General features: G+C 42.2%; 2 protein-coding genes across 2 annotated transcripts; one reads left to right on the top strand and one right to left on the bottom strand.

Moving 5' to 3' along the window:
* On the top strand, positions 1–9,629 carry LOC8080236 (disease resistance protein RGA2). Its single transcript, XM_021462402.1, has 4 exons — positions 1–506; positions 870–2,117; positions 6,773–8,994; positions 9,143–9,629. The coding sequence occupies exons 1-4, from the start codon at positions 231–233 to the stop codon at positions 9,162–9,164; spliced, it is 3,768 nt and encodes a 1,255-aa protein (XP_021318077.1). The 5' UTR covers positions 1–230; the 3' UTR covers positions 9,165–9,629.
* Positions 11,878–15,371, bottom strand: LOC8055445 (disease resistance protein RPM1). Its single transcript, XM_002445957.2, has 2 exons — positions 14,200–15,371; positions 11,878–14,125 (listed from the first exon to the last, which is right to left on the bottom strand). The coding sequence occupies exons 1-2, from the start codon at positions 15,171–15,173 to the stop codon at positions 12,070–12,072; spliced, it is 3,030 nt and encodes a 1,009-aa protein (XP_002446002.1). The 5' UTR covers positions 15,174–15,371; the 3' UTR covers positions 11,878–12,069.

Below are 16,238 nucleotides of genomic sequence, written 5' to 3'. Positions count from 1 at the left end.
TGTGCATGACATCATGGTAAAACACACTGGCTTTACTAGTACGGAGTGGTATTATGCATAGGAACTACTTTACTTTTGGACACTCACGCACCATGGTGATGAAAATATATATAAAATAAAACTATAGAAAAGCCTTCTTCTCCCTCACTCCCCATACAGTCGCTGTGGGAGGGGAAAAGCGCTCAAGAGCGAGGATCCCATTCCCATCGAGCAGCAGGAAGGTAGCAGCCATGGCCGACATCGAATTCAGCGGGATGCTTGCTTCGGCAGTCGTCAAGGTGGCCCGTGACAAGTTGGTGAGCGCCCTGCGACTGACCATGCCTGATGATGAGAAGCTGAGGCGCCACATGGAGGAGCTGAAGCAGACGATGGAGGACATGTCGGAGGTTGTCGGCAACGCTGAGAGGCGTTCCACAAATGATGAAGCGGTGAGGGAGTGGCTGATCCGTCTCGAGGGCGCCGCCTACGGCATCTGGGACATGGTCGATGAGCTCCAGTGGAAACCGGTATGTATGTACGTATGTGAAAACACAGCTGACAGTAGATCTAGGCCTTGTTTAGCTCACTCCGAAAACCAAAAAATCACATCGAATCTTGTGGCACATGCATGAAACATTAAATATAGACGAAAACAAAAACTAATTATACAGTTTAGCTGTAAATCACGAGACGAATCTTTTGATCCTAGTTAGTCCATGATTGAATAAATATTTGTCACAAACAAACGAAAGTGCTACAGTACCGAAAACTTTTCACTTTTCGTAACTAAACAAAGCCCTAGTTTTTTTGTTATTCGGATTGTGGTCACAAAGTGCTCTTTTTTGGAATTCGTTGGTTAATTTGTATTTGTATGTAATTCTATATTGTAGGTGACAGTAGAGGTGCACCGCCCCTGCGGCCTCTCAATTGCAACCGCACGCAAGGGGAGGAGCATTGCCAGTAGGATGCTCAAGGCCAAAAAAGACCTCGATGATTTATTAGTGTCTGGCCTTCAAGGTAGGCTGGCGTTTGAGAGGGACGCCGATAAAGGAAAAATGGAGCAATCTGCTGATGATGCTTATCCAGAAACGCCATCTGTTTCTGATAATATTCAAGATCACATTGTGGGAAGGAACAAGGACAAACAGCGTGTAATGGACATCATCTTATCTGCAGCCGTGAAGGACAGCAGCGAAGGGCTCTTCATCATAGCCATTGTTGGGGAAGGAGGCATAGGAAAGACAACTCTTGCAAAAATGGTTTTCAGTGATACCACCACCACCTTAATCAGAGATTACGCTCGGGCATGGGTCACTGTGGGACACCAATTTGATTTGAAGAAAATAGGCAATTGCATCCTTTCTCAACTGTTGTCATCAAATACTAAAGGCGAGCATCAGGATTATTCAAGTTCAAGCGATGTGGAGTCCATAATGAAGCGCCTTGATCAGTTATTACTGGAGCGTGGTGCTGGGAACAAGTTACTCGTCGTTCTAGACGACCTATGGTCAGATGACAGCTCTGATTTGGATGGCCTCAGGCGCATGCTGCAGCAGGGTGCAGGGAAGGCAGACCGCAAGGTGATTGTCATGGTAACCACGTGCCGCTTAAGTGTCGCACTGGGACTAGATGCGCGTCTTTACACCCTATCTGTCCTCAGTCCGGCCGACTCCATGTATCTGCTCAAGCGAAAACTTGGCTTTGCAGCTAGATCTAAGGATGCTACACTGGAGCTGGAGGAGCTGCTACACAAGATTAATATAGTGTGTTATGGTGTTCCTTTAGCAATTCACGCGATTGGGTCCACCCTGCGGTCCAAAAGTCGTGAAGAAATCAGATCTATGCTCAACAGTGACGTCTTCAAATACATCAATATTAGTCTCATCTGGGACTACAAATACATGCTTAAAGTATTGCTGTGGACATATCTGTGCATGCCACCGAATTTGAGATTATGCTTTGCTTATTGTGCAATCTTTCCACGTGGCCACAATATACTTAAAGACGACCTGATTCACCACTGGACCGCTCTCCAGCTGATCGAGCCATCAGATAAACTCTCTACCGTGCAGCTGGCTAACAAGTATATTGACATCCTCTTGGACATGTCGTTCCTTCAACCTACAATGCATCCTTTGGTGAGTTCCTATTATATATATATATATATATATATTTGCTGCCTTCTCATTTTTCTTTCCCTAAAGACATCCCATTTCCTCCATATTCAAGCAATTAAAACTAAAATAAAATACTACCTATGCTACCTTGAATTATTGCACAATATTGTTCACTAATGAAGGTTCCGTAATTCTTCTAGTTTATTTCTCTTTTTGTTTTCCTTCTTGTACCTCCAATCAAATGCTTGTTCATTTGGAATTCAAATACAAAGAGCTATATATAGTTTCTCATGTCGTCCCAAAATATAACCATCTCTAAAACTTCAACGACAAATTAAGCAGCAATCCTCAAACCCCACTTCCCCCTCGTTAAACAAGCTAGAACAGTATGAGAAGCTTTTGGGCTAACTCACACATCAAATGGCTACTTTTATTCAGATTGCCCAAGTTACAACAAATCTTAATATTACTTATTGGACTCATGATCGAGATGCTCCTAAAAATGGGGTACATTGCAGAAGTTGTTACAGAAAAAAAAAGATCTGACAACTAGTAATTGAGTCAACTTTAATCATCATCGGTTTTGTTTTATAAAAAAAATATCCACTTTCACCATTATGAAAAACAACATAAAGTAACCACTTAAATCTAATCTAATTTACCCACCTATGACACTATGAAACATAATCTAAAGCAGCCCACAAAATTTATACCAAAATTACCTACTATGTCATTATGATAGATAATATACGTGCATTTTTAAAATTTGCATCTAAATTACCACCTATGCCATTACCAAAATATTAGATACAACATTTGATCTACATCTAGAGCTTGTTTGCCAGCGCTCAAATCTATCCCAATCCATATGGGTTGGGATGGATTGAGGTGGAAAAAAATATTTTTCTACCTCAATCCCTTCCGATCCATATGGGTTCGGGGGATTAGAGCGCAGCCTAATAAGTTCTTAAGTGACCAACATCTGCTATTATTAAAAACACCATTAAATACTATGCAGTATGTCTATATATGCTCCTAAATAAACTAATTATGTTACTATTGATATATAGGGATTTTGGTGTTTTTGCCCCTACTCTAAAGCTTAATGGTGATTTTACCCTTTCTTTTTTAACTTTCTAATTTTGCTCTCGTTATTTTCAAACGAAGTAGCCGTTTACCCTTACTTTAAGGCCTTGTTTAGTTCCCAACATATTTTACAAAATTTTTCAGATTCTCCGTCACATCGAATCTTGCATGAAGCATTAAATATAGATAAAAGAAATAACTGATTACACAGTTTATCTATAATTTGTGAGACGAATTTTTTGAGCCTAGTTAGTCCATAATTGAACAATATTTGTCAAATACAAACGAAAGTGCTACAATATCTATTTTGTAAAAAAATGGAACTAAACAAGGCCTAAACACCATTAGGACTGATGGGATGAAATGGCAAAAAAAAAAGAAAAATGAAAAAGCACCTAGACAAAAAGACAACAATGCCCCTAGAAGGTTTCCTCATTTCGATGCGGCGCACAGGGAGCAAACGCATCGGGTCATGTTTCCAATGTGAGATATGATTTGGGTGGCGCCGCTCCCGATCATAGGGTCTTCCTAGCGGCGGTGCTCCCCTCCCTGTCGCCCTTCCCCTCCCACCGCCCCCTCCTCCTTGGCTCGTGTCCGCGACTGTTGGGGCACCACGCGGCTAGCCTCCCTAGCATGAGCTAGGGTTTAGGCGGTGTGGCTCTCGGCGGCGAGGTCTTCACGGTGGCGGTGCTCCCCTCCCCGTCGCCTTCCCCCCTAGCTTGCCACCTACAACTGTTGGGGCGCAGCATGGGTGGCCCAGGTGGCGTCCGCCTCAAACCACTCCCTCAGGCTCGCACCCGCGGTGGCATGGCTGGGGGCCTTGTCCTCCACCCCGACCTCTCCCTCTACGTCCAAGCACCATCCTGCACCCATGTTTTTGAAGTTCGAACAATGACGAGAAAGCAAGCATGCACGTGTAGCGACTAGACAAGGAAGCACATCCAAGATTCAAAGTTTGCCATGAGGAAAAAAGAGAAGAACAATTCATAACTCATTGTTCTGATCTTTATGGTGCAAGTTTCTTTCATTATTATCCTTCAAAACAAATAATACAATGATGTCAAGCCTCTAAATTAAACCTAGGTCCATTGTTGTGAATTACTCTTATGAGATTTGCAGAAGTTCTTTATGTTGCATTGTCCATATACATTTTTTTCAGCAGTTATTTCATTTAGTAATGACCTGCACAAGATAATTGAGATAAAAATGCTATATGTGTGATATTAACTTGTGCTTGTATGGATTATTACTTTAAATATTGTCATTTTTTTGCTAAAAATTGTTGAATTTTGCACTGATCGAATTGTCAAATTTTGTATCAAAATTGCCGAAATGCTGATATGAAAATAGGGGTATAAACACAAATGTCAAACTAAAATAGGAGTAAAAATGAATGGGCAAACTTGTTAGAGGCACCGTTAATAGACAAGGGTAAACTCTTCCTTCGTTTGAAAATAGTGGGAGTAAAATCACAAAGTTTAAAAAAACAAGGGCAAAATCATAAATAGTCATCAAAACAGGGGTAGAAATGCTTAAGCCTCTAAATATAAAAGACTATTTAAAGTAAACATGCATATGCCATCATATTGATCAAGTATACATGCCTACATCAATGACAAATATATATTTTTATGTTTCACAAATTATTAAAAAAATGTTCTCCAACAAATATATACCATCAATCTCAAGCATCGTCGTATATGTTTATGCATGAGGACGAAGCTGGAATCATATGTCTATTTTGTTTATTATTAGAAAAATATTTTTGCAATTTTTATAGAGGATTTTTTTTGCAGAAATTTTATAGAGGAAATTGTAGGGAAATGACAAGTATTAATCAGCTGACCCAATGAAACAACGTAGTTCCACCCATGCTTAAATGAGCCTTTATGATACTATAGTAACTAGAAGGATTCCTCGTGTGTTGCCGCGGGTACGAAGGAGGAATATAAATATATAAATCTTTTATTAGCATAATCGTGGAGATTGTATCCATAGTGGATGATGTGTCTCGTTGATGTGGATATCATAATTCTTGTGCTAGTAAATTTTAATGCAAATGATAGTAGATTGTTGAGGTGGACACCTTGCATGTCAAGAGAAATTGATAGTGGCAAATGATAGTGGATCGTTGAGATAGACGCTTTGCATTTTAAGAAAAATGGATAGTGGGATTGATAGTGGACTGCTGAGGTGGACGCCTTGCATGCCAAGAGAAATAGATAATGGGGTTTTGCTTTATAAGAGTTATAGATATGAGTTCAAACTATGATTTAAAATACTTTTTTAATAATATACAGAATAAGGGTTCTGAATAAATAGTATGATAATCACAAGTTTTAATTTAACTTGAGGATAAAAAAATCATATAAACAAATAAGGTAAAGTTGATGTTAAAATCTAGATTGATGACATCATGAGGCATGTGCTATAATAAGAGCCTGTGTAAGCCAAGCTAATGTGTCAATTAAATGCATATTTGCCATAAATGGAGGTGACATGTAGACGAAGAAACTATGGATACGGATGAAACGATATATAAAGTAAATCACAAAAAAATTTGTAATTGAAAAGAGAAAACATAGTATCTATATATGTATCGTGTTCGAAAATTAAGAGAGGCAAAGCAAAGATAAGTTGTTAGTATTAGATACGAACTTTTAATGCTTATGGCTTGTAAGATTCTAGCATGTGTAGGAGTAGGTTGATAGACTAGCAATGATTAACAATGTTCTCTTAAGAATCACATAGCATTGCCATCGTCAATCTGTTTTTAAATATTTTTGTATTTCACGACCGAAAATCAAGCAATTAATGCAAGTTACTACTTAAACTTATATACTTATATATATATATATATAATAGTGATTTATTGTAGATAAGTTTTCTGGGTCAATATGTCTTAGTTTGAGATCTGCTCTCTTTGTGCCTACCCCAACTCCTCCGGGGTTACTGATGCAACCATCGGAGCTGGATACTGATTGGGCTCTTCTTCTGATTCCGGGTGGCCTATGTGTGTGTGGAGTGTGTTGGCCGTTGGGGGTGGGGTGTGGGGGGTAGGGAGCGGTGGAAGGGGGAATCCCCACCCACATAAATTAGGGGTAACGAGTTATAATTAGTGATGTATATGTGCCAACAGCACAAATCAAAATCAAGAGGCTCAGTAGTTCCAAAGAAAACCAAGAGGCTCAGAAGAGAATATTTTGCTCCAGATGATAAAATTGTCACATTCTTATTCCGGGTAGCCTATTTCACCGCTCCTTTTAGAATATCTCTATGTTCTTAACTACCTTGTATATATATCATAAAATTCCTTGCTTCAGTAATTGGTCCAGAGTCATCGACTAAAACATTAACACTATACTAATACAATGCATTTAGACCCATTATCTATCTACAATAGAGGGGCCAATAGTAGCAATTAATAGCTAGTACTTGCTGATTCGTAACAAAACCTTTGCGGTATTAATCTGTAAGAAGATCCGTTTCAAATTAGAAGTACACAAATTATTTTCAACTTAGAATTAGAAGTACACAAATTATCATAGACACTCCCTAATGCAGCTTGTTGTACCTTTGATTTGATGCAGGATGATACGCGTGCAGTGTCCTTCACTTTGCACGATCTAGCACATGACTTGGCACTTGCAGTTTCATCAAACAATCATTTTTTTCAAAAGAACTACCAACAAGAATTGCTCACCAATGTGTCAGCTCGGCAAAGGGTGTTCGTTTTGCATGGTTGCAGCGATAAGTTGCCTAGTGATGATTTGTTCTTGTCTACCAAATACCTGCGTGTGTTGGATATAAGAGACTGCTGGCTGCAGAAACTACCTGAATCTATTTGTCAGTTGAGGCAGCTGAGGTATCTTAATTTGTCAGGCTCCACTAGGCTTGTAAGTCTACCGGATTCATTTGGGGATCTAATAAATTTGGGGCATATTGATCTATCAAGCTGCTCTGGGCTTTCAAAACTGCCGGGTTCATTTGGCAATCTCACAAGTGTCATGCATATCAACCTATCAGGCTGTGCTGGGCTACAATCCCTGAACGAATCATTTGGCAATCTCACAAATGTCGTGCATGTCAATCTCTCAGGCTGTGTTGGGCTAAAGTCCCTGCCTGAATCATTTGGGTTGCTTGAAAAGATGGAATATCTTGATTTATCCTCGTGCTCTTGCCTTGACGAGATCCAGATTGCATTAGGTCGCCTTACCAACCTTCAGCATCTCAACTTGTCACACCCTTGCTGTTACATTGCTCAACACAGGTTCCATCTCAAAGGGCTGAAAGATGTCTGGGTCAAGCTCACCAACCTCCAGTATTTGAACTTATCCATGTGCCTGAATCCTATCTTTTGCTATCTGTCAGAGCAGGAGAGGGTCGAATACATTGAAAGCATCAGTGGCCTTCATAAGCTGGAGCACTTGGACCTCTCTCATAACATATTTCTTTCAAATCTACCTGAAAGTCTAGGTCAGCTCAGTCAACTACAAACACTGAACATTTTTGGCTGTGCTAGACTCAAGAGAATAGAAAAATGGATGGGAGAAAGGAATTTTCCGAGCAAGTCTCTAGTTGTGAGCAACTGCCTGGGTCTGGAAATGTATCAGTTCGTTGTTCGCACTGATGGAGGAGCAAAGAGCAGCAACCTTTCTCAGCTCAAGGATGTGAGTTGCAAAGAGTTGGAGATAAGCTGCCTTGAGAAGGTAATATCTACAGAGGAAGTACAGAGCATAGGATTGCCAGAGAAGAAGAAGCTGCAGAAGTTGACACTTGTTTGGAGTACGGCCCCTGATGATGCTTCTTTCAAGGACCACGAAACTTTGTTAGCGGAGCTAGTGCCACCACAAAATTTGCAGTGCTTTGAGCTACATGGTTATAGAAGCCAACACCTCCCGTCAAGCATATTTTCCGATCTCCCTAACCTTGTGGAGGTTACCATGGTGGACATTCCGAGTTGCAGCAATTTAGCGCCACTTAGTGTGTTACCCAACCTGAAACGGCTGATTCTCAGAAGGGCGGCTAAGGTCACAAGAATTGACGCCCGTTGCTCGAGCGGTGGCAGCAAAGCTGCATTCCAGCGACTCTTGCATGTCACCCTGGATGATATGGTAAACCTGGAAGAGTTCAGCAACTGCAGCAGCAGTGACGAGTTCGTGATGTTCCCCACAGTAGATGAATTCGTGATAAACAAATGTCCCAAGTTAAAGTTTGGAGATTCCCCACCTAAGGCCCGGATGTTGGTGATTTCAGATTGCAACCAACTGATGTCATCTCCCTTGAAGAGAGGAGAACATGATGCTGTGGAGGACCCTTCTAGTTCTACTTCTACTGCCATCACATGTGGTCCAGTAACTGAAGTGGTGATCGAGAGCTGTAAGGTGCCTCTGGATGAACTGAACTGGAGTCTGCTCCAAGGCTTGGCACCCCTGCATAGTTTACATATCAGGAATTGCAGTGAGAAGATCATGTCACCAGAGATTATGAAGGGCCACCTGTCGCCCCTCAAGTTACTGTGTTTCTCTCATTGCGATAGCATGACTACTCTACCAGAACATGTGGTTCAGGTTCAGGACACCTCTCTCCAGGAACTCGTCATCCATGAATGCTGTGGCATCAAATCTTTGCCACAGATCATATGTGAGGAGAACAAGAAACACAACCCCCATGGGCCGCCCAGCATATCTGAGTCCGAGGAAAAAAAGAAACATTACCCTCTTTTGCGTATCAGGGGTTGCCCAGAGTTGAAGCAGTGGTGTGAACTAGAGGAGAACAAAATGAAGCTCGCTCACATCCAGATAATCTTTGAGTATGTGCCCGGAGTCATAATCTCTCTTACATTACATATGCTTGATCAATTAATTTTTTTTCCACCTTCTCTATAGAAATAGAAACAGAATAAGTGCCTGCTGATTTGGTAAGCGTTGAACTGGCTTTAATATATGGTTTGGCTGCAGGGAATCTGGCGCTAGCGAGTGAGACAACCACTCACAGGAAACATCAGATTGAGCCGATGCATTCGTTTGCCAAAACTGCAATAGGTGAAAAACTGCACCACTCGCAAGAGATTTGAAATATGTTCACTCTGATGGTTATCGGCAGTAGGGGAGTGTATGCTGGGGTGCCCTCCCTCCCCACCGTGTTCTTAACTACGCTGGTAACTATTGGTAATGTTGTGCCTAGTATGTGACTGTGAACTAGGGCTCAGTCTTTGCTATTGTTGTTCATGATCATGGCTTGAAAGTTGGTTTGTATATCTGTGTTTCTGCGTAGTAGCCACATGGATGTGTTTTGTGGTGTGTGTATATATATATATATATATATATATATATATATATATATATATATATATATATATATATATATATAGGTATTGTAAATGCTCTGACATTTGTTTGTCGCATTCTGATCAAGTGATAACATGATGCTCAACATTATTAAATATTTATTAAATGTTTATGTAAATGATTTAGGAAACAGAAACAGGGCATATTACTATGTTGTTTAATGCCTATTTGCTGAGAGCAGAAGGGAGCCGGTCCAGTAATGCGATCTCCTAACGAGCTCTTGCCCAGAATACTAGTATTGTAGCATGATTACCATTTGGCATGGGAAAATTATTTTTCCATAACTCTAGCGCCAAAATTAAGGCAAAAAATTGATTAAAGAGTTGATTGATTTTCAAAATTCAAAAGAGGACGATGATGAACACGGACTTGACCATGGCGAGGAAATTGAACAGGAATCTTATTCGCACAAGTAAAAGGAATTGGGCGTACCAAGTAAGAAGCTTGTGACTTCTTTGCGATCGTCTTCCATTGAGTATTTTCCTAAAATTACTAACGCCTAAGTTTAGAAGTGAAGTTCGAACCACCACCATGCCAGAGGTTAAAGTAAAGCTTAAAACATTCATAAGAACGAAGATTGTAAATATCAAAGCCAATAGCCTGAGATGATGTAGAGAATCTGGAAACCTGATCACCAAGGCTTGAAGACAAAGAGCCTTAGCAGAACTCTGATGGCAGCTTAGAGAATGATGGCAACCGTGCAAAAAGAGAGAACAAGAAAGAAAGTTTTATTTTCTGAAACATAGAGAAAGAAAGTTTTAGATGAGGCGGAGAGATCATGACAAACCAGCGAGCCATATTTTCGAAGAATCGCGGCTTCAGTCACCCTCACTAGCTTGAAGTTCAGGCCTGCGAATTCCATGGCGATGGGTTTTGTCTGAAGTAACCACGGGAGCACTCAGAGAGGTAGGGAAGAAGAGGGGTGGAAGTCACGCAATTCCTCGTGCTAGTAAAACTCTTGTGGGTCTGTTAGAGTATGTTAGGGGCATATTGGGCCTGGGCTGGCGGCATAGCCCACTAGTATTAGGATTAATTAGAGATAAGGGTCGCTTGCTTAGAAGTCAAGTAAGTCTTGCTTGTAAGTCAAGTATAAAGAGAGATGTATCAATCTAATCAAGCAATAATTAAGAAGAAAATCCTTCCCTCTTGCCTGGCTGTGGACAAAGGCCCTGCGGCCGGCCTCCTCTCATCTTTGCAGAAGGGGCAGTGCCCCTATTGGAAAAAATATCCTTTGCTATTGATACTTTCTTGGTTTTATCCAAAACAAAAAGGGCAGTGCCCCTATTGGAAAAATATATTTCGAAGGATAAAGGGAGTTCTAGATTACATTACGGAGTCTAACCAGTTTACATAGTGAGGGGGAAAAACTATGCTTTGCTATTGATACCCAAGGCAAATTTTAGCGTGGAAGGCCTCTTAAATTTGTCTAGTGATGGCTACTGATTGTTGAAAATGTTCCCATTCCTTGTGATCCAAATGTTCCAACACATTGTAATCAAAATTCTCATGAAGGAACTGAGAGTTGTTGCCAAATAGGTTCAATGGCGATAACTCCTCATCAATATGCACATTTATGCTTGCCCAGCAGCATTTGGAGAAACGACAATACAAGATCAAATGTTGCACAGATTCCTCCACATTTTCAAAGCAAAGAAAGTTGCAGGTTGTAGCAAGGCAGATGCATGTTTTTTCTTTTCATGTGTTCCTTGTGTTAAGCCTATCTTTAAGTACCAAAAAAACCTTATGTCTTATCTGATTGCAGTCTTTTCCAAAGCCATTCAAAAACTGAACTTACAATTAAAAAAAACTTAAATACAACACCCAGAACAAATAATCAACTTAAGAATTCCCCAACATGCACAAGTAGCAATAGGTGCGGGCAGTGGTCACAGAATAATTGTACCATTTAATGTAATTGTTTGAAATCAATAAATCTTACTTATCTATAAAAACATAGTAACATCAAGTATTTGAAATCTGGAGAAACAAAATTGGTAATGACTTCCTCCACCCCGCCCTATGATCAAATCCAGGCTCCGCCTCTGCCACCATGATACTACTTTCCCTTCTCCATTAATCAACTGTAAGTCAGTAAAAATTCATATGTGCCAAATAATTGTGTAGGATACTGACACTAGGATTAGCCTGTCAAACTTTCATAGGAAATTGTAGCATGTTCTTGTGAAAACTTTATGTTTTGGACACATATTTTCGTAGCACTCTCAGAAAACAATATATATAGGCTGTGTAAATGTCATCAATTTTTTAAAAATTTTTTGAGAGAGAGAATACAGCAGGGAAAGCCCCCACTGTACAAATGTCATCAAGTAACTTGCGAAAAAGCCTGGGTAAAGTCATCAGTTGCACTAATTAACATGAATAAACAAATACTGAGTTTAAAGATAAATAAACACTTAAACACAACACCCAGAATAAATAAATAATCAAGTTAAGAATTCCCAACATGCACAAGTGACAATAGGACAATACTACACAGGACTCAGAAAATTGAACCCAAACAAATGGCATTAATAATCTTAATCTGTCTCGACGATATGAAGGATAATCCTGGCAATGGACTCCTTGGCAGCAACTCCCTTCACTGCACTTCTCACCTCTTCTGCAATATATTTGGTTATAACCTCACCATCTTTGTCATTTAATGTCAAATACACCTCTTTGAGTGATGCAAGATTTTCTGCGCCATAAATGCCCTCCAACATTTTGAACCGCACCTCAAGCCTTTCAAGCTTTGGCATGGCCTTTTCTGAAAATATCAGCAATGGAACGAGAGGAGCACACAAACGAAGCAGCTTAAGGTTCTCAAATCCACCATTTGGAATTATGATCTGCCCATCCGAGAACAACTTGTTTTTTGCAAGAATGGCCATAGTATCTGGACCCTGCTTTTCTGCAGCAAGTGTAAAAGTGAGGGAGAATAATGTTTTGAGATTGCTTAGCTTGCTTAAGTTGTCTTTCCGGAGAGCTGTCATTGTTAAGGTCAATTTAGTAACAGCATAAAGTTGTGTGATCCAAACTGGGAGATGAACCATCATGCCAGACAACTCGAGGGTAACAAGGGATTCTGGTGGGGTTGTCATCTCATCCAGGCATTTGAAAAAATCGGATGTCTCATCATGGATGACAAGGGTGTGTAGAGAGTAGCCACAGAGGTACTGGATAGAGGAACTTAATTTCAAATTTGCATTATCCCCTGTGAGTTTGAGCTTATAAATGGCAAGTTTCCTCAAATCGGTCAAATGATGCAGGTCCTCTAGTTCCCCAACAATTTCAATCCCTGACAATGTGCGCAGGCCCTTCATCTTCTGCTTCTTGACAAACTCTTCCGGAAGCTTCAGTGCCCTGCGTAATTCTTTATCCCCACCAAGGATGTTGACCAGTCTTTCAAGACCACACACTTCCTTAGGAAGCTTAACAATTTTGGTCTCCCTTATGTCCAGTGTCTCTAGATTCTCAAGTTTTCCAATCGTTTTCGGAAGCTCCTTAGCATCTGTTCTTCGGAGGCTGAGATATTTGAGAAGAAGCATGCGGCATATTTCGTTGGCATGTTGCTCTTTGAGATCCGTGCAGCCCTCAAGATCCAGGACCTGTACAATTGTTCCAAACTTGAAAGAATTGGTGGGCAGCTGCTTCAAGCTCTCAAACATGGTGAGTGACCGGACATGGGACAGGTTCATCTTTTCGATGTCCTTTGCACGCTTGGGATCACTCCCTTGGAGGGACAGCCGACGAACCTTGCTGCTTGGTGTGTTCTTAAGCCAGTGGCCGCCAACCACAGTGATGAAATTCTCTTCACTTGCCTTGGATACAATGTGCTCAAGAACCATGTCATGAACTACACATTGCTTGATCCTGCCGCTGCTACTGTGCTCCACTGGTCGTATCATTTTCCTCCTTACCAGATGACCAAAGTACGTCTCAGCAACATCCTCCACGCTCATCCCATCCTTCTCGCTAACAAAGCCTTCAGCTATCCATCGTCTTATGAGTCGCTTCCTGCTAATTCTGCTGCCCTTGGGAAATATACCCAAATACAGGGAGCAGGTGATGATCTCTGCAGGCATGTCATTGTAGCAATGACTAACTATCCTGGCTAACTCCTCCTGAGTGAGACCTTTCCTTGTGTCCTTACCAGCCTCAGCAGACGCAGGATTAAGGATGGTCCCATTCTTCATTTCATCACGCCTCTTCTTGTCAGGAAATAATGCAGCATAAATTTCATCCCAGATGAGATGTTTGTGTGCATTGCAGGCCACATAACCAGCCATGAGGACAATGGCTAACGGCAAACCCCCACATATCTTCCATGCCTCATCTGGAATAGTTCTAGCTTCACTTGGTTTGGATTCAGAGTGAGCTTGCCCAAATAACACACCGGATTTTTCAAGGGGAAGAGGGACAACTTTATGAACACGGTCGCCTTCTTGTCCTCTACGTGCTGTAGCAACAGCCGGAAACCGTGTAGTGACTATTATTCTACCTTCTTTAGTATGCATATTAGGTTGAGGAAATGCCTTTCTGATGTCCTCCAACGTTGATGCAGCCCAGACATCATCAATTAGGACCAAATAACTGCAAGAAAAGAACATAGTTTCAAGACATGGACCATCCGATGCTAGTAATTGTCAGTAGTAGAATGTCTGTACCTGTTTTGCTGGAAGTGATCCCTGAGCTCGTTGTTGAGCTGATTCCTCTTGGTGCCGCCCTGCGTCTCCTCTGAGGTCCCTAGGCATCGGCACTTGGCCTTAAAGGCCGACGCGCCTCGCCTGATGTGACCTTGTAGGCCGTCCAGGCAGGCTGCTGCCAAGCCGTTCTTGTCGGAGGCACCGTGTCGTAGCTCCTGATTGCTGCTCTTGGGCTTGACTTGGTTCCTTATGCTGTCCAGGATTGCCTCAATGTTGGAGCTCTGGGACACGGTGACCATGGCGCAGCAGCTGAATTGGTCCCCGAGTTTCTTGTACAAGGCGGTGGCGATGCTCGTCTTCCCGACACCCCCGTAGCCAACGATGGACAGAACACCAGCCTTCTTGGCCTTGTCGGTGACCCAGCTCTCCAGCTCCCTCATGTACTCGTCGACGCCGACGGGGTCCTTGACGGCAACAAGCTCGACGCTGGTGTCCTGGTTCCCAGCAGCGTCGAATCCGTCGACAGCAGCTGCATTCTTATCCTTGATTTCGGGGTTGTTGACGCCGTACCTCTGCCGGCGCTCGCTGATCTGCTGCGCCCGCATCCTGAGGCCGGAGATCCTGCCGGCGACGTCGCGGCGTGGCCACCACGTGACGACCTCGTACGCGCTGTTGACGAGGAAGTAGCAGCAGATGTCGGAGCGGAGCCAGCGCGGGGTGTGGATCCGCTGGCCGGAGTCGTCGATGCAGTCCTCGATGTCGTAGGTGAGGTCCCGGATCTGCTTCGTCCAGTCCCTCATCCGCTTGTCCTGCTTCTCCCTGCTGGCGCCTCCGAGGTCGCCGAGGAAAGACTGCATCGTGCCCAGCTCGTCGTTGATGTACTGCAGGTCGCCGGCGACGCCCCGGATGAGCGTGTACTCCTGGGCCAGAAGACCGCCGAGCTTGCCCAGCAGTGACTTCACGGTGGACTCCGAAGCACCCACCACCAAATCCATAGCGCCCGGCAGCCGGTGGCTGACTGCAATTGCTCTCAACCCGTGCAAGTGGAGTGGCGTGGTGTTGGCAGGATTGGTATGGTGGTGTGTGGATCGATGGTTTTTCTTTTTTTTTTTGGAATGGGATCGCTGGATTATTTTGGGAGGAAGAAGAAGAGCAGAGCAGAGTCTCCGCTGCTGGAACGAGGTCAACGGTGGTTCAAGTGAACGCACTGATAAGGCCATGTTTAGTTCGCTCCAAAATTTTTATCAAATTTACGGCACATGGAGAATTAAATATAGATAAAAATAAAAACTAATTACACAGTTTGTCTGTAAATAACGGGATAAATCTTTTGAGCCTAGTTACTTTATAATTGTATAATATTTATCAAATAAAAATAAAAGTGCTACAGTATTCCAATTTTAAAAAAAATTGGGAACTAAACAAGGCCTAAGTCTGGCCATTGAATAGTGGTCTTCTCTAGTAAATCAGCTTCAGCCGACTTAACCATGGAACACAGGCTGGTTTTAAATAGCGGGCTAAGGTATTTAGCGGTTTATGTCCAAAACAGTTAATAGCGGAGCTAAATCGGGCTATAGCGGGATATAGCGGCTAAATTGTACATTAACACAAATAGCGGTACCCTACCTTAAAAGGCTATAGCGGCAGCAATAGCGGGAGATTTAAAACTCTGTATGCAATTGCAAGTGCTTTGGTGTTCCTTTAGCAATGAATGGCTTGGATGAGAGCCCTCCTTTTCTAATTACTTTATTCTATCAACAGCCCTTTCGGAGGAAAATGGTACAAGCAGACAAGTATTTAGCGCTATTTTATTACTAAGACAAACAAGGATGCACGACGGTGAACTACCGCGCCATAAAAAATGCTCCTCCAGCACTTCTTTTTCTTGATCTGTTTTGTAGTTTAGACCAATTCTTTTCCTAAACTTGTAGTAGTAGTTCAGATCATTCTTTTCCTCGTTCAGTTTGTTCAAATCAAGGTTCTTGGCCGAGTGAAAGGGTCTTTAGCCTAGTGGTTAGAGCACCAGTAGATCTGGGTTCGACTCCTCATGGGAGCGAATT

Source organism: Sorghum bicolor, chromosome 6 (genome assembly GCF_000003195.3).
Source record: "Sorghum bicolor cultivar BTx623 chromosome 6, Sorghum_bicolor_NCBIv3, whole genome shotgun sequence".
NCBI lineage: Eukaryota > Viridiplantae > Streptophyta > Magnoliopsida > Poales > Poaceae > Sorghum > Sorghum bicolor.
This window is presented reverse-complemented; position numbering and strand designations above follow the sequence as displayed.